Source organism: Copadichromis virginalis, linkage group LG9, assembly GCF_057382275.1.
Source record: "Copadichromis virginalis isolate Kocher_CV1m ecotype Utaka linkage group LG9, C_Virginalis_male_GT1.1, whole genome shotgun sequence".
Lineage (NCBI taxonomy): Eukaryota > Metazoa > Chordata > Actinopteri > Cichliformes > Cichlidae > Copadichromis > Copadichromis virginalis.
The window spans coordinates 18075725-18103298 of record NC_140626.1 but is presented as its reverse complement, the minus strand read 5'-3'; the positions used below and the strand labels follow the sequence as shown (position 1 = coordinate 18103298).

The 27574-nt window shown below is 41.3% G+C and overlaps 1 protein-coding gene across 8 annotated transcripts; it reads right to left on the bottom strand.

The window, feature by feature from the left end:
- Nucleotides 1-3163: 3163 nt before the first annotated feature.
- On the bottom strand, nt 3164-27218 carry tnk2a (tyrosine kinase, non-receptor, 2a). Of its 8 annotated transcripts, none has more exons than XM_085468004.1 (22): nt 27040-27218; nt 25469-25538; nt 17819-17981; nt 17594-17664; nt 17107-17307; nt 16223-16372; nt 15710-15805; nt 15312-15493; nt 15101-15227; nt 14857-15003; nt 14619-14713; nt 14052-14246; nt 13292-13383; nt 13136-13180; nt 12818-13053; nt 10285-10488; nt 9570-10189; nt 7401-7539; nt 6711-6806; nt 5713-5840; nt 5093-5149; nt 3164-4550 (listed from the first exon to the last, which is right to left on the bottom strand). In XM_085468004.1, exons 3-22 carry the CDS (start codon nt 17979-17981, stop codon nt 4544-4546), a joined length of 3051 nt encoding a protein of 1016 aa, XP_085324130.1. In that variant the 5' UTR covers nt 25469-25538; nt 27040-27218; the 3' UTR covers nt 3164-4543. The 8 variants fall into 8 exon arrangements, 6 of the variants coding, with proteins under 6 accessions (XP_085324130.1, XP_085324131.1, XP_085324127.1 ...); XM_085468005.1 differs by having other exon boundaries at nt 27146-27217; XR_014922221.1 differs by lacking the exons at nt 25469-25538; nt 27040-27218 and adding an exon at nt 20016-20620 and having other exon boundaries at nt 4825-5149.
- Nucleotides 27219-27574: the final 356 nt, after the last annotated feature.

Below are 27574 nucleotides of genomic sequence, written 5' to 3'. Positions count from 1 at the left end.
ACACATCAGTGAGCTTTGGACTCCTTGAACCACGTTTGCTAGAAACACCCCACAAAACCTGACATTTTGGTCCAGCCATCTACAGCCATTACAATACATCCCCTGTCAAAGATCCTCCAAACCCATCAGCTACAAGAAGTGAACGATCACAATCTGCCTGATGTATCCCGCCCCTTAAAGGGTGTCATTTCAACAATAAAGCATTTCATATCAACAATGAATCGATCAAGCATCTATCTAATGCTGTAGCTAAGTTTACATAATCATGATAACACTATAAGCAAATATCAAATTAAGTGATTTTGGGTGATATTAAGCAGGAATTTGATGACACCTCCTGATCACCACAGCCCAGTTTCTACTCGCCTCTTTTGTGTGTGCGTGAGGCACAAAGTATGTGCGTGAGTGCAGTATGTATGTGTGTGTGTGTCCCATTCATCATCGGTGAAAGTGACAGAGTGCTTACTGCTGTAGCTGAGAAGTGCAGTGTGAGCGTCCGGGTGCTGTCCAGGGATCACACTGGGCAATCAGACCACAATGCACTGCAGCTGCAGTCAATTCAAGGAGAGAGTGTGCGTGAGAGAGAGGGGAAGACAGAGGAGATGGTCCCAGAGGAAGCAGAGTAGACTTCCATTAGATACAGGAAGCGAGCTTGTGACTAAGATAGAATACTTGGACAGGTTTACTTGAACTCTAAAACTGCGATTGCCATATTTCCTGGTGACTAAAGTCTGAAGATATGCCATAAACATGGATAAAGATGGATACTTATTGTATTATACTCATGTATAATAGAGGTCCCGAAGGTGATTTTCTAATAAAACCATATGTAAATTTCTTATATATTATAGCTGAGAATGCAGTGAGGCAAATGAAAAAATACTTCAATGGTCTCCTGAACTGAACTGAGATATGTTTGGTAGAGGAAGTACAGGAATATGGGAAGAAGAGGACCAACTCGCCCATCATTAGGGCTGAGGTTACAGAGGCTGTTAATAAACTCTTTGAATAAATTCATTGAATGAAATTTGCCCTGAGTCCTTGGATGTTGTAGGGCTAACCTGGGACAGAGTCTCTGGATTAGCTAACCTTTTAAGATACGTGGTCGAAGGATGTGCCCCAGCTTCACAATCCTTTGAAAGGTGACTAGTCGAACCTTGGATTGAAGAGGAAAAATGGGGTTTACGTCCTGGCAACAACTCTTTATACTCTTGAGGATATCTGAGGATTTGCATGCATGTGTTTTTTGCACTTGGAGAAAGCATTCAATCACTTCTTTTGGGGTGCCCTCCTAGAGTGTGGGGTATTGGGCCTGTGACAGCCAGTGAGAAAAGGCTTCACAATGACCAGATCAATTTACAGCGTGTATATACCCACTGACAAGATATGGGGCTAAGGCTCTTCAAGGTGTGGAAGGGTTTCGGCTCTATTCTTGACACATGAATATGCTTCGTCTGGGTTACCTAAAAAAAACAACAACACACGACTGGGTCCTAACCAAGAACTGAAAGCAACCCCATCTGGAGCTTTCATTCATCATGGAGAAAATATGCACACAACACAGTGACTTTTGAGTGTTCTTTAGGTTGTCAGCCTTCCTGATTCCTAGCATTGGAGGGAGAATTTGGTGGTCCCTCCATCCAACTCCATGCAGGATTTGGAGAACTGCAAGGGAAGCCTTACTCCTGAGAGTCAACCAAAACAAATGCTTGACAGACTGTTCTGACCTCCTACAGCATGAAAGGATATTCCATCAAAGACCAAGTCCAAAAGATTGTCACCCAGGTTCATTGGATGTTTTGAAGTTGGCAGTGTGATACCTTCTGCAGCCCATTTCAAATCACCTACAAACGGTGTTCATAATTCATTGCATGTCTCAGCTTAAACTAGTTGTCTCAGGCCCATTAAATGCTGGCTCATCCACTCACTACTACTGGTATCAAGCTCCCTAGAGAAACCTCTAGGTCTTTGTGTTTCCCCGAGGAAACAATCTCAGGGATTAATTTTGGCTTTCCTGTGTCGAGGCCACACAAATCAAATCAAATCAAATCAAATCAAATCACTTTTTATTGTCACATCACATGTGCAGGCACACTGGCACAGCACATGCGAGTGAAATTCTTGTGTGCGAGCCCCACAAGCAACAGAGATGTGCAAACACAACAACACAAACGAGCAAAATACAAGAATGGCCAACCTGAAACTAATAAATATATGTACAATATATAATAGTGTATGCATTTCTGGATGTGTATACTAAATATTTTCCTACGTGTGTGTGTGTGTGTGTGTGTGTGTGTGTGTGTGTGTGTGTGTATACACATTTTTACAAATTAAATAGTAAAAAAAAAAAAATAATAATAATAATAATAATAATAATAAAATATACAGAGTTGAATATGTGCAAAACAAGTGGCATTTATATACAGTGTGGAGTGCATAATGTTGAAGTTCCAGTAGTGAAGCTGAGGTGTCTATGACGTGTTCAGCAGTCTGATGGCCTGATGGAAAAAGCTGTCTCTCAGTCTGCTGGTACGGGACCGGATGCTGCAGAACCTCCTTCCTGATGGAAGCAGTCTGAACAGTTTATGGCTGGGGTGACTGGAGTCCTTGATGATCCTCCCCGCTTTCCTCAGGCACAGCTTCCTGTAGATGTCTTGGAGGGAGGGAAGCTCACCTCCAATTATCCGTTCAGAGCACCGCACTACTCGCTGGAGAGCTTTGCAGTTGTAGGCGGTGCTGTTGCCATACCAGGTGGTGATGCATCCAGTGAGGATGCTCTCAATGGCACAGCGATAGAAGGTCCTGAGGATGCGGGGGCTCATGCCAAATCAGATACCTTTAATACCTGCCCACTCACTTTTACCACTCGGAGAACGCAGCCTCAGGATCCATGCTCCCATTCCCTTACATCTTCTCTTAGCCTGATTCCAGTGTCACATCGTGCTTCAGGGTCCACTTGCTCTGGTGTAAACAAAATAGTTTTAGGGGGATTTTTTTCAGTTAATTTGACATTATTTAATCAAAGGATTAGTTTATCCCATTAAAATCAGACTTCCATATCCTTAACATCTTTGCCAACAACATATGTAGAGTTCCATCTCCGCTTTGTGTCTTCCAGTCTTCCCGCTGTATCCAACTAATGAAATAACCACAGGAAAGCTTTCAGAAATGAGATTACAGTTTATTATAAAACAACGAAGGCCATATTTGCATTTTACATTTGTAAGCAACTCAGATTAAACAGTACATTATAGTCAGTGTCACATTAAACAGATTTCATAGTTGAGCTTAACTGAATGCTTCACACATACTGAGTTATGACTGCTATAAACATATTCACCAAGCTGCTACCACCTGTCTGAAGTTTAACTTTCCAGTTTTGTTGTTTGTTTTTTTGTAAAAAAAAAAAAAAAGAAACTTTTCCATGTAACTGTTAAAATTTTTAATATCTGCACACGCATTATGAAATTTGGCATCGACAGCACGTAGCAGTAGCCCACTAAATCAAGTGCGTGACAGGTTCTTCAGCATGATGATTATCATACAGCAGAATCACAGTAAGATATAATAACCATGAGTTTAAAGTAGCAGTAGATATCTAATGTGCAGAGATTTGACTAATACCCTGTATCCACGAGGAAAAGGTAGGAATATTCCTATAATAAAAACTAAAGACATCACTCAGAATTCCTGCTGTTGTAAAGCCAGAAATGTTTTGCTTAAAGGCAACCTGTGGAGTTCTTGAACTCTCAAAGCACTATGAAGCAGTTTTTACGATTCACATTGCAATTTGCCAGCGACGGCAGGAAAGACGACGACATGCTGGGATGTGAAGAATGCAGGTTTCAAGACTTTTGAATGCCTTTTTACATGAAAACTCCACGTGGAACCTTTAAGACACAAAATTACAGTAATAATAATAATATCTGATATGCCTTCAGTCATATCAACATTTTCACTTCACTGATAGATTGTTCTTCTGACCAGCAGTTAGCATCTTTGTTGACATGCTCGGTAAAATGTTTTATACAACATTAATTGTATATTTTTCCTAAAAGTGCAACTATACGCCAGCTCATACCTCCCTGATTCTTTTTGACAGCAAAAAGCCATTTGACATTACAGTAAGCTTATGCACACACACGCACGCAGACACACACACACACACACACACAGGCCTCTACAACAACCTCACAACCAGAAAACGTCTGCAGCAGCTACCAGCTGAAACAAACTCTGGATTAATGCAATGATAAAAAAAAAAAGAACAACCAAAAAAAAAGATAAATAACAACTGTTCAAGTAAATATTGTGAATCATGTAACAGCTGCTCCTTTAGGTTATAGTGAGCATGCGAGTGACACAGGTAGTAGCAGGTATTCACACATGCTGCTTCAGAGACGCTTTTTAATGGTCATTAAAAAGCGTCTCTGGTCTTTGGAGCAATGAGTCATCCTGCCGACTCTGTGTCAGCGCGCTGATCCAGATGAGCTCGGGAGCTTGTCAGAAGGTGACTGCCACTCAATTTGTCCTCCTGCTCTCACTTCCTAAGAAGCAGAAAAACAATGTACAATATCAGCTTCTTTGTTTAGGATTCTGTACAACAGCAAACAATCGCTGAACGCTGAGTGTTTAAGCTCTAAGCAGGGCTGAAAAATGAAGCCAAAAACTGCACTTCCTGTAGTGGCCACTGGAGGTTGGCTAGAAAAAAAAAGCAGTGAATCGTGTGTTAAAATTCCTAAACTTACAGAACAAATAAACATGTTGCCTCTACATCTACATTTCCTGTTCACAGTTACTCATATTTCTAACTAAGCTCACCTGCTCACATTTTTATTGGGGATGCGTGAATGACAGATGGATTTTTACGAGGCTGCTGGTTTTCTGTTAGCTGTCACCACAGCAGAATATGACTTGCTGACCTCCTCTTGACCACGTTTGTGCTGTTATTTTTTTCTTTTTTAATTTTTGCAGTGTAGTCAACTGTACAAACAGAAATCCAGATACTTTATCTTACTGCAAACTTAATAGCAGGAGTCTGTGTCTGTATTTTACAAATCAAGCCTGCAAGTCTTAGTGGATAATTTACCTCTGGCTCCAAAAAGCTCCCACATTCAGCGGTTCCACATACTTTTGACACTGCCCCCTAGTGACAGTAGCAGGTGACAAAAGTTTATTACTTTGATGAGACAATGATCGCCGAGTGTCAGCTGTGTCTGAGCTGACATATAATGACGCTTACTGTGGACAACAAATAAATGAATGACAAAAGCAAAATCCATAAAGTTAGATAAAAGTAAAAATGAGAACTTGAGGTTTTATTTTTTTATTTTTTTACAAACACTCTTTCCAATATGACCAACTGAAAATCTAAAATAAGAAAATTACTTGAGAGATTATTTTAGCTCAAGTTATTTTCTCACTGTGTCAACAAGTCAGAAATTTGACAGCCACAGGTTAAGAAGTGTATAAAATTTTCCTTAAAAGCAACCGGAGCAGCAGTCTAACAGGAGGATGGAGGAAGCAGATGGATCGTTAGCACATTTGTGCTTGTGCTGTCATGTCATGCTGACAAACTTAGCGGCACATTAAAAGCAGGTTTCAACCTGGGAGAGACATCAGCCGCTACAGACAGTAGTAACTCAGAGCTCAGTACTACAAAAAACAAAGTGGGCATCCGCTCTTTTCTGTCCATTTACTGTTGATTACCTGTTGCGATGTGGTCCGTATGTGTCCAGCATGACCGTGCTGGCATGTTCCAGGTCCCACTGGTGATGCTGCAGCAGCTCCTCGCACTCGGCTCTTGAACGCAGCCCTAGCCGAAACAGCTGCTCCACCTACAGCGCAGATGGTGAAAGAAGCATTTTAGACACGTGATTTACCATCATTGTTTTTACTACATTTAACTCTCTTCTTGCTGTTCTGATGCTCTTTTGGAGCATGAACACTGGCTTTCTTTAGCAACAGAAAAGCTCCCACATCCTAACCTTTATGATGACAATAAACTTTAGCTACCTATGTACTTCTCAAAAGCAGAGCCACTGAATCGCTTAAATGTTAAAATTGAAAGAAAACAATTTAATCCAGTTTCATTAATTATAATAAGACCTTTAAAAGCACAGGACAAAAACAATCAGTAACCTCCCTAACTCAATGTGTGTTTTTACAATCCCTGGTATACAACCCTCTTTCAGTTCTATGGTTGAACGTGTCATTATTAGTCTTGTCTTTATGTGACAAGACTAAGCCAAAATGTAGAATCAGCATGTGGAAAGCTAAGTACACCCCATGATTTAATAGCTTGTAGAAACACCTTTAGCAGCAATAATCTGAAGTAATTGCTTTTTGTAGGACTTTATCAGTATCTGACATCACAAGCTTGAATTTTGGCCCGCTCTTCTTTAATAGTTGCTTCATTGAGGTTTAAGTGCATTCATTTATGCACAGCTCTCATACCTTCCCACTGAGGTCTGGACTTTCGGCTATTGCAACACATTGATTCTTTTCTTTTTCAGCAATTCTGTTTTCAATTTTTTACTATGTTGGATCACACAGTTTACAGAGCAGTTCATGGTCCATCAGTAACTGCAAGAGGTAACACACTTAATAGCTGTTAATATGTCACTTTTTTGCGCTCTGATTCATTTATATATTCTTTGTTAACGGCAACAAATAAACTAGGAAAGTGTATAGACAGACAGTTGCACCTTTAAATGGTTTATGGCCTGAGGGATGCTCCACTCGTGGCTCTGCAGAGCAGCCTGACACTCCTCTATCGTGACACCGTGCACAGCTCCTTGGACCTGACAATCAGACAATAAACTTAACGTCATGTTTGCATTTTAAAGAAGTGCAACTGTCATATGGATACACATGAAAAGAAATCTACTTTTATTTCGGAGAGTAACTCTGCGTGGGCACATTTGTTACCATGCTTGTACAAAGAGAAGAAGTGACAAAACGAGCAGGTTTCCTTCTTTTCAAACTCTCTCAGTCACTTATGCAATGAATCAAACTGTTTTTAAATTAGCCACAAGCCCCTTGAAGTTTTTCCCTAATTCGCAGTCCCAATGAAATTAGTAATAAAGTTAATGATTTTCTTTTTTAATATTATTCTTCCTCAGGTAATGTTAAAACCATATGAATATGATTCAAATCTGCAGCTTTTTGAGCATTACATTCTCACAATTAAAAGCTTTGTTGATAAAAGGATGTGAATTCAATAAAAAGGGACAATTTAGCTTTTCATGTGTTATCTAGAAATCAGTGACTCTAATTTGTCTGCCTGTGGAAAACAACAGCATTCGGTGTTTGTCATTTCTGTGACTCTCAACAAATAAAAGTTATGACTTTTTTGTTTTAATAGAAAAAGTGACATTCCTTATGATCTCCCTCACCTGTGTGATGCTCTGTTCCCGTTGAATGCTGGGAGCTGCAGCTCGGCCGTTATTGTTGTTGTAGGAGGTGTTCGGTTTGGCTCCACTAGGGTGCTGCTGCATCATAGGTTTGACTGCCGCCATGTTGGCTGCTCCGTATCTGTTAAGAAACATGAAATATGGCATATGAATTATTTTGAATGGTAAATGGCCTGTATTTGTATAGCGCTTTACTTTGTCCCTATGGACCCCAAAGCGCTTTACACAACATTCAGTCATTCACACACTGGTGATGGCAGCTACATTGTAGCCACAGCCACCCTGGGGTGCACTGACAGAGGCGAGGCTGCCAGACACTATTGCCACCGGGCCCTCTGACCACCACCAGCAGGCAATGGGTGAAGTGTCTTGCCCAAGGACACAACAACCGAGACTGTCCAAGCCGGGGCTTAAACCGGCAACCTTCTGATTACAAGACAAACTGCCAGCTCTTGAGCCACCATCGCCCCTTAGCTGATGATGTTTCTCTGTGAATGACATCTGAAATTTTACTGTTGCACTGAAGAAATTCTCGTAATAATAAGTCTCTGACGACATTTTCCAACTATAAAACATTTATTTAGCATAAGCTTTTATTTGCTTTCATAACTGTGTTACTTAAAAAGTTGGGATGCTGTGTAAAATGTCAAATTTCTCATTAGTTTCTAATTACGATTCCTCTGTATCTTGTTCCAGTTGTACGTTACTTTTGGTTAATTTCCCGCCGGTGCGACTGTCTGCCCCACTCTTATTGTCTGCTCTTTTCTGGGATTTTTTTGTTCTCTGGGTGAAATTGCATTGTTGATGTCAGAGGTAAGAGGAGAAAGGCCGGACTGCTTTGAGCTGATCAGAAGACGACTGTAACCAATCACAACCAAGGTATGAAGAAGAGCATCTCTGAAGTCACTGCATGTCAAACCTCCTGTCCACTCCTGTCAGCTAAAAACAGGAAACTGACACTACAGTTTGTACAGGCTCACTAAAACTGAATTACTGAAGATTGGAAGACTGGCGCCTTGTCTGAGGAGTATATTTCCGCAGCAACATTCAGATGGTAGGGTCAGAAATCATGGATCCATCCTGCCGTGTATCAACAGTTCAGGCTGGTGGTGGTTGTGTAATGATGTGGATTATATTTTCTTGGCACCAAATGAGTGTCACTTAAACACCACAGCATACATGAGTATATTTTGCAAAATGAAAATGAGTAAAATGTGGCCTCCACAGTCACCACGTCTCAGTCCATTAGAGCACCTTCAGGATGCAGTGAAACAGGAGATTGGCATCACGAATGTGCAGCACCTGTGTGATGCTTTTATGTCGATATGGACCCAAATATCTGAGGAATGTTTCCAGCTCCTCGTTAATCTACGGTATGAAGACTTAAGGATGCTATGAAAGACAAATGAGATCCAAACTGGCAAGTGGTTGGTGAGCGCAACCACTTGCCAGCTCCTCTTTGTCTTTGGTATCTGGTTTAAAAGCTTGCTTGTTTTCTGTATTGGGGTCCCCCCTGAACTCAGCACACAGATGTGAGCTTTGTTTCAACAGCTTGACGACAAATTCAAACAAGCTGAAAAAATATTCTATTACAACAAATGCTAATAAAATAGCAATGCCTCATGCCAAGTGATTTGATGACTCACTTTAGCTCCTGATCTTCATGAAAATAAATAATAATAAATAAAAATTATGTCACATTTCAACCTAGGTGTTATTCACATAATAGTGGATATTTTTCACTTGTTATTTACCTTGTGGGAAATTTGGAAATAAATATATCCGTGTAAAGTCAGTAAGCGCTGAAGAAGGAGCACACGTGCCATTTAGTTAGTGTCACGCAATGCTGGGGTTAATTGGATGATCCCTCACATGCACAAACACCCCAGGTACGCGTGTACCATTTCACTTGATTGGTCCCATGTTATCAAGTCCTCAAATCCTCTTTTTTTTTGTAGGGTGCAGTGCTGATGTCAGAGCCATAAAAATCTCTAACACTGAGCTGGCAAAAATATAATGTTACCCCAACATTACATTTGAGGACTATTTTTTGTTTATACATATATGCTCTGGAAGAAATATAAATTATCAAGGGAACAAATTCGTTTTTTGCTCTCCACCCATAAAAATCTGCCTCCATGAAAAACTCACCTCTCCAGAAAAGCTGGTCTCTCCGGCAGTGGGACGGGGGCAGAGCTCTGCGAACTGTCAATCAGTGAGGAAAGGCCACGCCCCTCACGAAAGGCGAGTGGATCCAGTAAGGACGTGGAGGAGTACGATGAGCCAGGAAGTCCTAAGCGTGAGGAATGGGATGAAGCTTGAGGCAAAGAGGAAGACGACGATGGAGAGTTGGAGGACAGGAGTGGACCCAGCAGTCCCGATGCCCGACGGGGCGAGACGGCGAGAGGAGGAGGTGGCAATGCTACAGGTGACGAGGAGCGGGAGCCTGGCTGAGAAAAGGCGTGGTCTCTGGGTGGGATCTGAGGGGGTGTGTCATCTTCGTTGCCCAGTGAAATGGAGCTGGTGCGTGCTTCTGGGTTTATGGCACGGGCGGAGAGGTTGTGTTTGGAGGGACGCAGAGGAGGGACGGGACTGCGAGGAGGCAGCACAGGCCTGTCCTCAAAGCAGGAGGCAAAGGAGGAGGCAGACGAGGGAGATGGAGGGGGAAGATGGATCTGTCGGTGCGGGCCCAAAGGAGCCAGAGGCATGGGGAGTGGGGAGGAGGGGAGGGAGCGGCCTGTTGCCATTGGAACCTGCAGCTTCACCATCACCTACATCAACAGAGAAACAGCAGCTTTATGTTAGCTTGGGTGATAATTTAAAAGTAAAAATCGATCCCGAATGGCATTAATACAGCTTTCACTACCTCCCTCTGTAGCTCCTGGAAGAGGTCAGCTGACTGGGATTCGCTCCTTCCTGTCAAGCCACCACCAGCGGATGAAGAAGCTTCTTCAGTCAACCCTTTGTATATGGACCGCACTTCCTGGTCCTCTGATTGATCCTCAGCCTCTGCAGTAACTTCATCGTACGCTGGCTGGGGGAGAGGCCAGTCCAGAATGGAGGGAGTGTCCTGAGAAGACAAATAGATACAAGGAAAAGTTATCCAACGTTATTAAGATTTTTCCTGCATAACAAAAACAAAGTTTGAGCCAGAGCCAAAAGGAAATCATCACTGCTGCAGTAATATTACTTCTTTGTGTTCACTGGGGTTTGAATTACTCACATATGTCGTTATTAATTCTTCAGAAATAACCAGAAAATGCACCGATTTCCATCAAATCATCATTACATTTATATTTATTTATGCATATTTACCCACTGTTGGTCAATAAAACCTGACTTTCAGCCAGAAAATCCTGAAAAATTGTTTTGCAAAGGTCTGGATATCCTCTTTCTTTCTTTTTTTTAATGTTCAAGCCAAGATATTAAGTTAACCTTGTTTAGCTAACAGTACAGCTCTGTTTAAAGAACTATTACAGAACCCAGAAGTTGGAAGTGGTCATTTCTGGTTGACCTATTAAGGTCCACCTCCTCCAGGGTTAGAGTTTTGTTTTAGTCACAAGTTTCAATTATTCAATATTGTTATATTGTTTGTTTGGTGGTGGTGGTCACCAAAGGTGATGAGATGGCTTACAGGGAGGAGGTCAGCGCCCTGACACACTGGTGCCAAGACAACCATCTCACCCTCAAACTCACAAAGACAAAAGAGTTGATAGTGGGCTTCCGGAGGTGTAGGGAAGCACACACTCCCATCACCATCAACACCGCTGCTGTGGAGAGAGTGAGCAGCTTCCGTTTCCCAGGCGACATCTGGCGAGGGATCTCACATGGTGAGTACACACAAAACAGTGAAGAAGTCGCAGCAGTGCCTCTTCTTTCTCAGGAGTCTGAAGTGATTCAGCATGAGCCCCCACATCCTCAGGACCTTCTACTGCTGTGCCATTAAGAGCATCACCACGTGGTATGGCAACAGCACCGGTTACAACTGCAAAGCTCTCCAGAGAGTGGTGCTGTGTTCTGAAAGGATAATTGGAGGTGGTGGTGTTGCCTGAGGAAAGTGGGTAGGATCATCAAGGCTCCAGTCACCCCAGCCATAAACTGTTCAAACTACTTCGGTCAGGCAGGAGGTACTGCAGTATCCGTCCCGAACCAGCAGACTGAGGGACAGCTTTTTCCCTCGGGCCACCAGACTGCTGAACACTGCATAGACACCTCACTCTCACCTACCGGAACTTCAACACTATGCACTCCATAATGTACATATATGCCATTTTTGTGCACAATATTCACACTGCTGACCTCTGTATATTTTACATATATGTATGTGTACACACACACACACACACACACACACACACACACACACACACACACACACACACACACACACACACACTTTGGCATAGATATTACTAATGTGCATACATCCTTAAAATTGTACATATTTATTCTTATAATTCTCACATTCCTGCTCTTATATTTGGCTTGTTTCTTATGTTTCTTGTATTTTTTGCACACCACTGTTGCCTGTGAAGCTTGCTCACATGTGCTGTACCAGTGTACCAGTAATGTGACGTGACACTAAAAGTGACTTGATTTGTTTGAAATGCTTTTCTATTCCCATGTGAAGCACTTTGTAATAGCTTCCTGTCTTAAAAAGTGCTATATAAATAAATTTTACTTTTACTTCAAAAACTTCAGTATAAATATCATGAAGCTGCAGCTTGGTCAGGATGATTGAAGGCAGACTGAAGGTATGAGGTGGAATTGCTGTGCAACTCCGCTGAAGACCACTAAAGCGTGAACGTGTACATTATCAATCAATAAGTACTGATCATCCATCACATTGCACGCGCCTTGGGTGAATTCAAGTGGACGGGGTTATTTATGACATTTCTAGGCCAAAGGTTGGACCACTGTCTCTGGGAAACAAGACAGCTCATCATTTGTGAGTACTGGCAAAGATTTCAAGCTGTGTGTGCACCACCTACACTTGATTGAGGATACTGCCATGCATGTGGCCGTGTAAGGTCCCTCGTGTCTTGAAAACCTTTGAACTACATCACAATCATTGTTTAGTTGTAGAGGGTGAACTGAAAAGATCAGATGGCTAATTCTCCAGATGAGCTGGGAATATAAGACCCCTCTGCTGTGATTACAGGATGGTTCCACTCAGGGAGTGGGTGACATTCAAAGAAAGAAAAGAATCATGCCAACCTCAGCTTGATCAACCCTCAACAGTTCATTAAAAGACAGTTCTAGGCCATAATGAAAGGGGAAATGGGACTCATATTGGTCAATGCAGTCTTGAAGTCACATTAGGTGAAGTTAAAAAAAAAAACTCTTACTAATGAGGGTAAGAGCATCAACTATTACAGTCTGACTCAGGTCTGAGCTACCTTTAGGGTGTCCTCATCCAGCTGCCGAGACTCAGTGAGCGGAGAAGGTGTGGTAGAGCTGAAACTGTCATCGGTGAAGTCAATAAGCGACACCTCGCTCTTGGCTGAACGCACGCCTGTCCCCTCCCACGGCCGAAGCTTCAGACCTAGGGATGCTCCCAGCTTCTTCAACCCAGACGACGCGCTGGCGTCTTCCTCGTCATCGTAATCGTCCATCACAGAGTCGTAGAACGGCTCTGGACACACATGAAACTCTAGATTTAGATAATTGCTTCTACTGACATGCATGTGTTTGAAGGATTAAAGAAAAAATCTCACTCTTGAGCAGAACGGCAGGTTGGGGTGGACGAGGGGGAGGTAGCTCTGATAAAAACAGACAAAGGCGTTTAGGTTCGATTTGACATGCATCGGTGTAACAGAAAAGTTAGATCACTATTCAGCAAAAATACAGTCTCACGGCACAAATGAATTTACTCTTGGCACGGTTGGGAAGTTTGGTCGGTCTCGCAATGCCTGAATCCATTCCCAGGACATCAGGAGGGTCCATGGGGTTCCCCAAGTACAGGCTAAGGAAAGAAAATCATTTTTATGTAATAAAAGTTTAAAATTGAAAATAAGTCCAAGTCCTGTCCTTTAACTCATACTGAAGATGGTTGAAGCTAATAAACATACTTGTTAATAACATGTTAATAATCCCGTTGTAGGAACTGGAACATCAGTAAAATTATTTCACTACTCCTCTATTGTTGCAAACAGTGCAGTGATGTGGACGTGTCTTCTAAAATCCTCTAAAGCTCAACAGCAAAACATCTGTTAAACTATGCATGATACACAGCTGCCCTCTAGTGGGGAGCTGCAGTATAGGCAGTCTTAAAATAGTACATGCATGGTTTCAGTTAAAACGCAATTTTAGTGCTTTGGCTTTATGTGATTTTTCTTCTTTCAAACTGATTTTTTTTTTTTTAGAACTGTTATCTGTTCTCCTGCCTTATCATTGTGGAATCCTAATGTAAATAACACAAATCTATAAATCCTCCTTCCTAACCTGTTTTAAAGAAGAGTCTATTCTGTAATAGATTCATTTTCCAGTCTTCTATTTCTGCGTTCTGGACTTGTGGTGGGACTCTAACATTAGCCCAGCAGCCTAGAGCCATCCATGGACGCAGAAAGCACAGTCACATCTGACGAAGCACACTGTATGACACTACATTACTGTAGGTACTGTATCATTAACCTGTCTATGCGGTCTGCGTGTCCCCAGCTCCTCTGGGGGTCTGTGTCTCCATGTCCAGTGTGTATAAAAGAGTGTTTAAGTGGCCGGCTGATGTCCTGGGCGGAAAGACCGGCGACTGACGTCACTACATGACGGGGAAACTGACCGACACGCAGTGTGCGCCTGTTCTGACCTCGCCACCAGTAGTGCTCTGCCCTGAAAACACACAAACAGGTATGAAAACAACGTGGTGACTGTCCTACAGTAATGTGCATTCTTGTAGCAGTACACGTTCTTAATTGCCAACTTCTGGGTTTTAATTTAGTAGTTAGGTAGTTACAGACATACAATATATACGATGCACACACGCATATTAATGTGATAAGGAAGTCATAAGATTATAATTGCAGTAATTTTCTACAATGTAAGGAATCCAGTTTCAACGGGAGATCCGTTGTGTAGTAGGCACTTACATAAGCACGACTCTCAAACCCACTAACCTGATTAAGAAACTGCTTGCTCTCTCAAAATCAGGCTAAAAGGATGCCTTACAGGCATGTTCTAGCTAACAAAACATCACACACTGACCTTCCTTCAATGATGGTGATAACATCATTCATTGTAATCTGGAGCTTGTCTTCCTCCTCAAAGTCCTGCAGGGCTCTCATATCTGTGGGCATGGTCTGCAGAGCACACACAGTGTCGTTAGTGTCACCAGCAGAGTCAAAGACAGCCTTTAGACATGGAATACATACTTGCAGCCAACAAAGAATCGTTTCCTAAAGCACATTTAGTGATTACGATCGACAGTGTTTTACTGTGCTACCTCGAGCAGGAAGTCTCTGAGGGCAATGAAAGTTGGTCTGTCTTCAGGTTTGGGGCTCCAGCACTGCAGCATCACATTGTAGATATCCTGAGGACAATCGTCTGGTTTACACAGCCTCTCAGCTTCCACGTCCACCTTGTGAAGGATCTGTAAACCGACACATAAATAATGGCGTGATTAGCTGAAGCTAATGAATAATTCATTTATTTTATTTTTTATGTCAGAGGGTTGTTCAAAGATGCACCTGGCTCCCATTCAGACCCAGCCACGGCTCCTGTCCGTGGGTGAACATCTCCCAAAGGGTGACCCCAAACATCCAGGTGTCAGATGCGTGAGAGAAAGTGCGAGACTTCAGAGACTCTGGAGCACACCTGGAGAGATCGGTGAAAAACAACTGAGACGCTGAGATAATGAAACACAGATAGTATGTAGAGACAGAAAAAAGTCACTCTCACCATGGGAAAGGGATTTTGTGGCCTTCCTCCATGACGTATTGGTCGGTGTGTTTAGGCAGTGCCCTCATTAGGCCAAAGTCTCCAATCTTCACAGTTTCATTGGTGGACAGCAGCACATTACGGGCTGCGAGGTCCCTGTGGAGGAAACGCTTCTGCTCCAGGTAAGCCATCCCACAGGCCACCTGTGGAGAAGGTGTGGAGTGACAGATGGGAGCATTTTTGCATTCTTACACATGGGAAATGTCATAAAATAGAGCTGTATCTCCAACAAATAAATATTTAAATTTAAACAAATGTACAAATATTATGGAAACTGTACTCAAGAAAATCTAATAGAGAGAACAGTGTGATAAAACTGAATTTCATTGTGGGGTTTTTTCCTTTCGGCATTAACTGACCTGCACGCCATAGTTACACAGCGAGGAGATGAGGATGTGACCCTGCCGCTTTCTGAGCCGATCCAACAGGGAGCCCAGAGGAGCCAGCTCAGTCACCTACACTCCAACAAACAAAATGTGCTCAGAGCTCATTGTGTTTATGTTTTGTGCACTGCTTTTAAAATATATAATCCCGTCTGTACTGTTTTTCAGTGCTTTTTTAAAAAATATGTTACATCTGGAAGCGGCAAATCTTTAACTTGTAGACTGTGTGAACTCTTTTGTACTTGAATTTCCTCTGTGTGTGGGAAACACTGATCTTATATTCAGGGCTATTCTAAAGTAGCCAGACCTGAGGCAGCAGAAACTCCTGCAGGCTAAACTGAGCTTAACAGCTCTGAAACATTCAGCGTAAAATCACTGAAAACATCTGATAGCTCAGCAGCTACAATGTATCGACTGTTGGAAATAAATCAAGTTCTCAAAAAGAGGACAAACTCCCTCTTATAAGTGTGTGTGTGTCTCATGGATTACCATCTTCATAGGCTGTGTGAGGACGATGCCATACAGGCGGATGAGGTTTTGGTGGCTCAGTGAATGCATGGCATTCACCTCTCTGATGAAATCATCCAGACCGTCTGAGTCCAGTACATTTGATTTCAGGCATTTTACTGCCACTGACAACTACAAAGAAAAGGAGAGCTGATTTTAGAGAAACCTCTGTAAAAAATAAATAAGTAAATCACTTTGTGGAGTTCAAATGGGATGCTCTAACTTAAGAGGAAGTGACAAATACCCAGCAAATGTGTCCTTTTGGGGCATGTGTGGCCTCGCTGCGGGCAGACCCACACAACCCACAGTGGGCCGCAGAACACGCGTGATATTTCAGAAAATGAAAGATTGGACTGATAACATTCACTTCTTTTTCAGTATATCAATAAGATTCATTTTACTAAAATGGTTTGAATCAGTCACCTTCTCTCAGCCTCATATTTCTGACTGTGTACTAAAACATGTTCTGTGTTTTCATCTTCTCCAGAATAGTCACATTTCCTTGTATAATGTTTCTTTTTTATAAATAATATACCAGCCAACATGCCAGTGTGGGCCCTCAGTGGGTAGCTGTGGGTGAACTGTGGGGCTGCAAACCCACATTTATCCTACGTGGGCCCCTAGTTGGTGTGCACACAGAGCCCATGGCATCTTTGCCCTTTCTACCTCCTACGTAGGTTTTCTCATGCAAGGAGACTACGAGTTGCCCACAGATATATTTCTTACAGGCCCAAAAGGGATAAACTGCTATGGGACCCACATGCTTAGCCTAGATGGGACCCAAGTGGCTTGTTTGTGGGCAAACACACCCTGAGCCTCTATGTCATACATTCTCAGCTGCCTCATACTGTGTTTCTTCATCTCACCACTCTGCCGTTGGGTGCAGTCCACTCTCCTCGCCTCACCACCCCGAATGTCCCGTCTCCAAGCCGCTCAAACAGCTGAAGCTCCGACTCTCTAATCAGGCAGGTGAGCGCGGCCCCTGACTCACTACTGGCCGGGGCCGCGGCAGACGATGCCCCGTGGGGCTGCTGTGTGTCAGCGTCCGGTCGTTTCACTGGAAACACCTGCAGGGCCAGAAACTTCTTATGCATGCGAACACGCTTGATTTGAATCTGAATGAATCTAAATTAACCTATTTTGATAAAAGACACACATAGACCATGTGACATAACATGAAAAAATAAAATAAAATTAGAATCAAAGCCACATCAATACAAACTAAAATTCCTTTTCCTAAATATACCTGAGGGTGAAAGCAGACATTTTTACAAATGCAGCTTATACATGAATATCATATTGTGAGATTGCAGCCTTGCTTGAGCAACTTTCAGGACACGAGAGGTACTGCACCTTGCTCATCCAGGATTTTCTTTTATAAAGGGCTCGTCTCCTCTTGACTGCCTCCCAGAGCCTCCTCTGACCTGGACCAGCAAAAATACAAACACAAATAAACCTGGATTTTATTGTATGTTTATAGTGTATTTTTCTAAAAGATAACACACAGACACATCTGATATTTGTTTAGATTACCTGTTTATCACGTAGGTTTGGGGTGAAAAACACTTAAAGAGGTACCTGGGCGTCCCATGCCGATCTTCTCCAGGTCTTCATTCTTGACGTAGTCAAAGTGTGAGAGTCGTGTGACGTTGAGATCATCACGGATCCGAAGGAAGTACTGCTGCAGCTGCACATCTGTCAGCAGCTCCAGCAGCCACTCTGTGCCCTCCTCACACTGCATCTACACAGCAAACACACATTTCACCTGCATCAGGATGCATACAGTGCTGTTAACAGCCTCCAGTTTTAACATAGCTCTGCTTATGCGATTGAATTGTTCCATTACTGAGCGTGATGTTAATGGACCCCATTAATGGGCACACTGTAATGTGTGCTCTAAGTGCAGGAGCTACTCTCAGCTATGAAAAGCCAAAATGACTGATGGGATGTGACATCTGCAGCACCAATGTAATGATTAGATATCTGGAAAAGCATCAAGAACAGAAAACAATAAGTGCTCATATTTTAAGAAGCTGGAGTAAGAAAATTTGGGGCATTTTTACTCCTGAAAATGACTTTCAAGATTCAACAAACACATTTTCTGACAATTGTTTAGGACGCTACTGTTTCATCTTTTTTTTGCAGATTCCCCAGCAAAATGTACTTTCTGCTGCTCCTTTATTTCCCAAGGGGTAGCCAAAGTGGATAGATCTGCATATTTGATTTGGCACCGATTTTACGCTGGATGCTCTTCCTGACGCAGCCCTCCCACTTATCCAGGCTTTGTGCAGACACGAGGAGTACACTAGCTTGAGACCCCTTAAGGCTGGAATTTGTGTCTCGAAGCAGGAGTCATTTTTGCATGTGCAGCAAATGTGCAGATTCACAGATTCACAAGTTGAAAGACCTTTAAAGTTTTTCACAGACTTTAAATTATTAACTAAAACCAGTTTTGCACCATTTCATGATAAGCAAACTACAATTTCCTCTTAACTAATTGCTTTAATTGTATACCGTATACGGTGACAATATACTACAACATTTACTTTGCCTTAATCTAATGTCACTCTTACATACAAACTTCACTTACTGATGTCAAGCCTAAAACCAACAGTGGTTTAATTTAGCCAAGAAAAGAGGAGCTAGCCAGGCTCTATGTGAAAGAGAAAGATCCAAGTAAATCGCATCTAATTAGCAATATTGTGTGTTTGTTGAGGCAGAATAAGTGAAGTGACAATTTTCTTGGATAATTAATAAAGATACAAAATGTTCATTAGATCTTTAGAGTGTTTGTTAGCGTTACCTTTACAGCATTTGTCTGTAACTGTAGTCTACAGTCTTTGTTAAGCTAAGGTAAACAACCACTAGCTCTAGCTTCTTGCTTTTTGTATAGCTTCATCCTAATATTTCAAAACTATTAAAAGATGTAAACGCATTAATACAGCGCTGTCATAGAGCTCTTTGCAAAACTAAACTTTACCCTTGGGAGCAGCACATTAAGCACAGAAACATGTTTGAGTTGGCTGAAATCCCCACTCCATAGACAAACGCATGTTCAAACAGCCCCAATTGTGGAACCATGACTTAAGCATTGGACTAGCATTAGCAGGTTCGCTCTGGATTCAGGACCCCAACACAAAATAGTTAAAATTTAACGGAAGCAACATTAAGTGTGAAGGCTTTTGTCTGCCATTCACAAATAAAAACCAGAACAAACAAAACAAAACAAAAAAATCCAGGCAGAGGTACGTTAAAATTTCAAAATGTTGACCTACTTAATCAAAAGTAACTTTAAATTTTGAGATACTCAATCAGTAAGTCAAAATTTTGACATGAAATTTTGAGACAATAACCCAAATTAACTTGATATTACCTCTGCAGACATGCAGAAACAAGCTTCCATAATTAAGTGGCAGGAATACATTTGTTTGCTTGTTTGTTAATTTATTGCTTTATAGTCAATTGCTGTTGGGTAATTTTAGACCCTAAAACTGAATTCAGAATGAAGTTTTTTGGTTTAACTTATAACTGGTGCAGTTACAGGGTTCACAAAGTAGACACTGTTTTTTAAACCATGAGGATACTAAATAATTTAAACAGACATCAAATGAAATCTGGTGTCTGTTGTAAGATTAGACCCAAGATCAATACACCTGCATCCCCACACCCACACTTATATTCATAGAAAAACACTGAACAAAAAGACACAGACATAGTGTAATTACAGCCAGAGAAGAACAGATGCTGCACATCCACCCACAACTTCAGACTTTACCATTTGTCCACCGACACTCCTGTCTCCCGCCTCTTCATCCTCCCCCTCCCCCTCTCCTCTGGTGTAGGGGAGTCGCTGGTACATATAGCTCTCCCCCATACTGCAACAGCTCCTCTTGTCCTTTTTGTATTGAGCCCTCCTGTTTCTGCGCTATTCAGAGGAGGCGTTAGCTCTGCTGCCGCGCTCCCCCTACTCCGAGTCTAGTTTGCTAATCTCCTCTCAGCTCCATGACCTTCTCCGCTCAATCGATGCGCGCATGCACAAACACGGACACAAACGCACCGGGAGGCATTTGACGCCACTCTCTCCTGTCGTATCACCTAAAGCTATCTATAAACTCCTTCACTCCTCCCTCCCACTGCTCCTTTCTCTCCCTGCTGACTCACGACTTCCCGCAGTATCGGACACCTCCATGCTTCTCCGTCTCTCCAGCTTTTCCTCCTCTCCTCTTCATCTCCTTCTGGCTCAGCAGCCAAGCCCACTGTCTGATGTTAAATAATTCAGCAGCTCTAATGAGAGGGCGAGTGGAAGAGGGAGATCTTAGAGGAAAGAGGGGAAAGACTGCAGATAAAAAATAGGTGGACAGATGGATGGTCAGGCTGAAGAGAAAGGAGATGGAGACAGTTCCCAGCATGCATTTAATAGATTCTGACATGCAGATGGCATAGGCGCTAAGCTCAACCCAAACAAGCAGAACATTTCTAAAAGATGGTAACGTGATGTGGCCATCAATTTCAGGAAGTGTCAGAAACGTTGCTGAAATCTCTCATCAAGTAAAAACTGTGAAACAGTCACTGATTGCAGTTTGGCAGACGAGAGGATTTCCTGCTTTTCTCTGTTCTATATTAACCGAGCACAGTACTGTTTCAGGCAGATCATGAGGTCAATCTCAGTCACAATCCAGGCAGATCAGCTGATCTCAATCCCAGATCACATCAGCTGACGCCTCAGCTGATAAGCTTCCGCACATCCAATTAGCAAATCTCATATAGGGCGCGCTATTTAAGCTGCTTCAGATTGTGTACAGTTCCTGCATATCTGCAAAATTTACATTACAAACCATCTCCACCCCAGCCTCGGGGGGTGGGGGTCTTGCTCCTGCTCTTAGAGATGTGTCCCAGAATAAAGCTATACCACTGAATTTAAATTAGTGCAGATGGAAGTCACAATCCTCCTTTTACTACAGCAGTCTTAAAATTATAGTCCTGCTGTGAGTCAAGACAACCGTAATTTGTCTTGACTCACAACAAGCAATTAAGATAGTTCTGTGAGGCATTTAATCACTATTTAATTAGAGTTTAATTGATCAAAAAAACACTGGCAAAGAATGGAAAGGACAATGGCTAAGGAGCCCAAAGTGTGCCTAGAACACATCATTACACCACCACCAACCTTAACTGCTACACCCTATTCAGTACCTGCCATCCGAATGTCACGGCAGAAATCGAGGCCCATCAGAACAGGCAATGTTTTTCCAGTCTTCTGTTGTCTAATTTTGCTCAGCCTGTGCGAATTGAAGCCTCAGTTTGCTGTTGTTCCTGTTCTTAGCTGACAACAGTGAAACCCAGTGTGGTCTTCTGCTACCGTAGCCTATTTATTCAAGGTTCAATATAATATGCATTCACAGATGGTCTTCTGCTTGCTTTGGGTGAATTCTAAATCATTACCCAAATTATCTGGGATATCACTCATTCCCTCTTTTATATATATTCCTAAAGAGTTCACTTGCAATAAATATACAATTGTGCATATAAGCTACATTGCCTGTCATGTCTAGGTGCAATCCTAACATCAGCAGCAAACACTGCATAGCCTTTATGCATTTACTGTGTACACTCATACTGTTTATAGCAAAATATAATTTATTAGTCAGTTTTAATTCATTTGAGCAGACTTAAAACAGATGTTTTAGCTATTTAACTAGATTAAAAAAAAAAAAAAAATTTCACGATTATCAACAACATATGGATGCTGGATCAGATATAATATCTGAAAATCAGAATATCAATTACTCCATGAGATAATTTATTTTCTATGCAGCTCTAATTATTGTGGAAAACATTTGATTGTTTTTTCTCTTCTTTTCTTTTTGAATTTATATTATTAACATAAAAGGATCTCAGTGTGGCTTTTTCTTTGTTTGAACTGGTTGAGAAGTGGGTGGGCTGCCATATACAGTTTCTGATCTGATTACGTATATCAAAGTACATCTTGTTTGGCAGTTAAAGCCGTTAACAGTGTTGAAGTTCAGTGCTGCAGATCCTGCTGTAATTCAAAAATGAAAGAAAGGCAAATGTGAGAAACTGGGCTGTTACTATTAGCAACATGTGACAGCAAGATGAGCTAACTGGTGCATGAAGTCACTGGTTGGATCATTCATGCTCATGTATGAGTGTGTGGGCGCATCTGCGGCCTAAATGAGGACAGAAGCAGATCTTTCATCTCTGCACGGCATCATGTGTTTTATTGAGGGTGATGGTCCAAAAATAGGAGAGCTAAATTTAGCTTATGTTCAGTGGCAATAGGAGGGAAGTGGCTGCTTAATTTTTCTCTCATCTTAGCATCAGATATCTGAGGTTCAATCGGGACTGTCAACGTGCACAGATGAGGATTTATTCTGCATATTTCATCCCTGGCCCGTCCTGGTTTAGGCAGAGCATGATATGAATTCAACAGCACCTGGTAGAATTTCCTGCCATATTTGTTTGTGTGTTTCAATATTTCTGATATAAGTCACCTTAAAAGAAAAAAAAACACTGCAGGAAAAGAAAGCTTTGAGATTCATTCAGCCTGTGCTTTGGAAAGAAAACAACAGTTTTCTTCTGCAATTTCATAACTAATTCAAATGTTACACCAAATATTTGGTCACTAGAGTTAATGAGATAAAAAGTTTGAGGTTTTGGTTTCTTTCTGTGAAAGAGGCCACAATGCAGCAACTCCAGCAACACTTGAAGGAAGATGAACAACTTTAATAATTGACCAACGCGTTTCGGCTTGTGGCCTTCATCAGGGTCATGAGGTGTCAACATGATTTTTCTCATGATCTTGTGTAATTTAATCGCTTGTTATATGATTTAAAACTGATCCAAATGTTCCAGTCAAGAAGGGAAATGTAAACATGATTGTGATTTAATGCAGGTGAAATATTGCTGGTCTTACTGCAAACAGATGAAAATTAGTAAACTGAAAAGTAGGGCTGGGCCATATCATACAGTTCATAATACTGGTATAACGTTAGGAATGATAAGAAAATGTCGATATTACGTGCTGCACAATAATGTTTAATATTTAGTAGCTACTGTTATATTCCCATATATCATCGTGATGTTGTTTATTCCATTGCTCTCGTTTTCTTCTGCTTGTTTTCTTTTTTCTTTCTCAACAGGTGATCCAGGTGATCGATATATGTATTTTTTTTTGTCTGCTTATTTAGTTGGTTTGTTTTTTTGCCCTTTATCCCCGTCCCTCTTCTCCACTGTTTTTTTCCCCTCTTCTTTTCTCCCTTTTCTTTTCCTCATTCAAGTCTGTCCCATATCTAGCAAGTGAAAATAAAAAATAAATAAAATAAACAATAAAAGGTGAATCAAATAGACCACTACAGCAAGGCTGGGATGGTCAATTTGGTAAAGTAAATCCGTTGGGCATCTTTCCTCACCTTTAGACAAGAATTCTGATGACAAAAGAACCAAACGGGACAGGCGCAAAAAAAAAAAGGAATGATAACAAAATGGAATATGGCGATAGAATATGGGTAAAACGCGCATGTGCAGTGCCTTTGTTTTCATACGCACATGGCAGAAAAAGTAAGGCAGCGACGGAGAATGAGAAGGGCGAAAGCGGATCGTTAAATGAAACGGATGAACCAGAATTGGTTTGTAAAAATGCTGCAACTTCAGTGGTGTGGAACTGGTTTGGCTTTCGTCCGTCAGATACACAACAAAGCACATTTTTTGGTAGAGCATGCAAGCGGCCCGTCGTTATTACCGTGTTTTTCGGAATCTAAGTCGCTCTTAAAATTCTTTGATTTTCTGAAAAATCGACAGTGCCTTATGTATGAATTCTGGTTGTGCTTACTGACCTCGAACCCATTTTATGTGGTACACAGCGCTCGAAAATCTGTCAAAAAATGTTTTAGTACAACTTTGAAGCTACGAAGCCACACCGCTTGATGGATTGTCCGAGCATTATGGCTACCGTAGTCAGGAGCCTCGCTGAGTGATACGTGCTGTGCTTCAACATAATATTACCGTATTGTGTGTGTATAACCTGTATAACCTTAAGTTTTGTGGATATTTTACATGGTTCTGCTCAGGATATGTCGGCCAATTTCCACTGGAAATGCCTTTTGGTTAAACTGTCAGCAAGGAATTTGCATTTGCACTGTTACATTTTTATATAACTTTAATGCACATAAAAAAACAGCTGCTTGTTTAAGTAAAAATACATTGATGGGGGTTTTTTGCACTAATAAAGTTGCAGAGTTGTAAAGTTTTTTGTCTCGCGTCAATTATATCGTCAGTTATATCATTATTGCAAATTTTCAAATATATATCGTGATAAATATTTTTGGCCATATTGCCCTACTGAAAAGAGTAAAATATAACTGTCACAGCAAACTCCTTATAGAAACAAATCTTACCACAGACATTTTGGTCATATCTCTAGGCGACTAAATGGATGAATGAGAACCATAAGCTCACTTTCAAGGGTCAGCAGGATATAAATATAAATATTGCACGAGTTTGTTTTTTTTAGTTTAGCTTATACTTTTACCACACATGCTGAAAGTTACACATTACAGCTTCTTTAACAGCTCAGTCCAAAGTTAGGATATGATCAATGACTCATGGCTCATCCCATAGACACAGGAAGCTGAGAGAAATAAGGACACTCAGCTGATTTTTTACTTCCATAACAAATGGATATATGTCAGTGCAACAATATGATTGGCTGTTGGGAGACAGGTGAGGTTGACGGCCATTATTAGAGTTACAAACTTCTCATATTCAGGATTTGTTGAGTCTCGTGTCTCTCTTTTATAAAGTCTCTAGTTTCAATAATGTTACTGGGGAGGCCAAACCATGACTCATAATGTTTAACTGTATGTTTCCAATCCAGGTATGCAGTGTATTTGGAATAATTTCCATGCTAATAAATGAAGCTGAACAATCAGATTCTTTCTAGATGTTACTGCATAGTGAATCGAAATCTGATGGTTCTATGTGTTGAGAGAGATGAGGCATTAGTAATTAGTAGGAACTGAGAATGTACATTAATATTTATTCCTATAACCAACTTCCAAATACACACAGTGCTAGTCCAAACAGCTCCAAACCATAAAGATCTGCACTTCTAAAGGTAACCTGAGGCAGCAGAGACCACCCTCAGTTACTTTGAGGCATTTAGTGGAATTGGTTGTGAACGGTCATAATGTTTTGGCTTATCTGTCGCACCCTGCAGGGGTCCTCTGGTGGAGTCACTGGAGGTCATCTGGCTGCAGCCATGGATGAAGGGACTCCACATCTACACAAAGTTAAAGAGAGACGGAGAGCAAGTCAGTGTCAAAACTATTAACAAGAAAGGAAAAAAACAAAACACTTCAACAAAAATTTCCATCTGCTGCTGTGAAGAGAGCAGCAGAAAAACTCTCAGAAGCAACAGCCGGTAGAAATTGTGCAGGAGGTGAAAACAAGCACGCAGGAACAGGCTGTGCCCATATTGTCACCACGGGGGAGGCTCAGACAGACCTGCTGCCTCATCGCTGAGAAAGAGTGTAGAAAGTCAATTGTTTGAGAATGAACTCTTTTAAAAAAAGATTTTAAAGTGTAAAATGATTATTTTAGGGTTTAAAATTGTTAACTGTTTGAATACTAATTCAAGTGATCATAGACAGTCTTTCACACTATTGCATCTCATTAACATATGGCAGGAGGTGTGTTTGAATTCATAGTGTACAGGATTTTCTGCATTTCACAGCTGTTACTTTACTGACTGATTGACAAATGCTCTCTAGTCCAAAAATGACTAATGAATGTGTTTGGTAGTTGTGTTTGTAATCTTTTTCTACTTATATGGTAGTTTCTAATGCGTCCTCTTAAGCAGGAGTGTCAGAACTAAGGCCCAGGTCCAGAATCGCTACGGCAAAGCTCAGGCCCCCTGGAAGGCTTTGGAAAATGTGAAGGATACATAAGTTTTGGACTTTAAATAGTAGATAAAGACTTAAATCAGATAAAAGTTATTGTTTTTTCACTATCGACTGTTGAAATTTCAAAACAAATAATACATTTTGTAACCACAGAACAGTCTGTGCCCAGAACTTTTTCTGTAATTTTGCCCTTTTGCTTATTTCTTACAAATTAAGCTCAAAGTTTAGTGGTAACGGTTACTTTCATTTACTACAGCATTTTGTTATTGTGTAGAAAAACTGTGCCCTACTGCTGAAACTGCACTTCTTTTTTCTTATATTGAGATATCTCAGATTGAACGTGTAGTTTACACTGACAGAAAGAGGTCTGTTCTGATCCAAGTGGGCTGCATGCGGCCCACAGTGTAAAATAACATCCCTGCCCTGCAGAACCACACCAGACATTGCAAGACTATTTAGTGCAGCTGCACACTGATAAACTGACATGTACATATAGTGGGCTGGCCCTTTATTCGTGACTAAAGATAAGATTGCTTTATGTTTTTGTAAAAGTTCCACATAAAGTTAAATCAGTCAGATAAACAGTTGAGAGTAAGCAGATAGCATCTCTCTCATGCTGAGAGCAGAAAAGATTTTAATTCATCTTCTCAGTCAGTCAGCCTAAAGCTGATTAGCCCTAAGTGGACACACACTCGTCCCAATACAATGAAGAGCCAAGGCTAATAATATTACACCCCCTTTTTACACTGTTTTATACTTTTTCCACTATTGTTCGCTTGTAATTTTTTTATTTATGAACTTAACGTGTTTGTTTTGGTACAACATGTACAAAAACCATATCCAAGAAAGAGCAACAGAGATGACCCCCATCGTACCGACCTAAAACGACGGGCTTTCCGGAGGGGACTGTCCCTCTCCTCCGGTCACTCCTCACTCTGCCCGCCGTACTCAGCCGTGCCGTTTATCGGGTATCTGTGAAATTCACCTGAACCGTTATCTCCGTCTCTTTCCTCCGTTAATTCCGGGACGCTTCCCAGTGAGCGTGCAGGGATTTCAGAGCGTCACGACACGTCAGAAGACGGAACTCACCAAAATAACAGCACATCTTGTTTAGAAATTCAACTTTCAAAGTAAAAGCACACGTTACAGAAGTTATTTTATTTCCCGCTAATTTTTACGTCCTCTTTACACACTTTACCATTACTTCATTAAATTGGAGGCAAGTATTTGATTTATATCGGTTGTCCGATGTAGGGTTACTTGCAAAACTCTTGAGGTACACCAAAAGTTTCTCTAAAAACAAATTTGTCTTTTTAAAATTATTTTACACAAGCTACAGTCATGATTGAAATTTAAAATTATTAATGAGAAAATTAGTTCAGTAAATCTTCAATTTACTGAACATCTGAAGAGG

Excerpts from the sequence above, each read along its gene's own strand:
- tnk2a (XM_085468001.1), bottom strand. The coding sequence starts at position 20,114 with ATGGGGGAGAGCTATATGTACCAGCGACTCCCCTACACCAGAGGAGAG. Across the intron at positions 15,004-15,100 it reads TGGGTCTGAATGGGAGCCAG|ATCCTTCACAAGGTGGACGT; the intron begins GTGCATCTTTGA and ends GTCGGTTTACAG. Across the intron at positions 14,247-14,618 it reads ATCACCATCATTGAAGGAAG|GGCAGAGCACTACTGGTGGC; the intron begins GTCAGTGTGTGA and ends GTGTGTTTTCAG.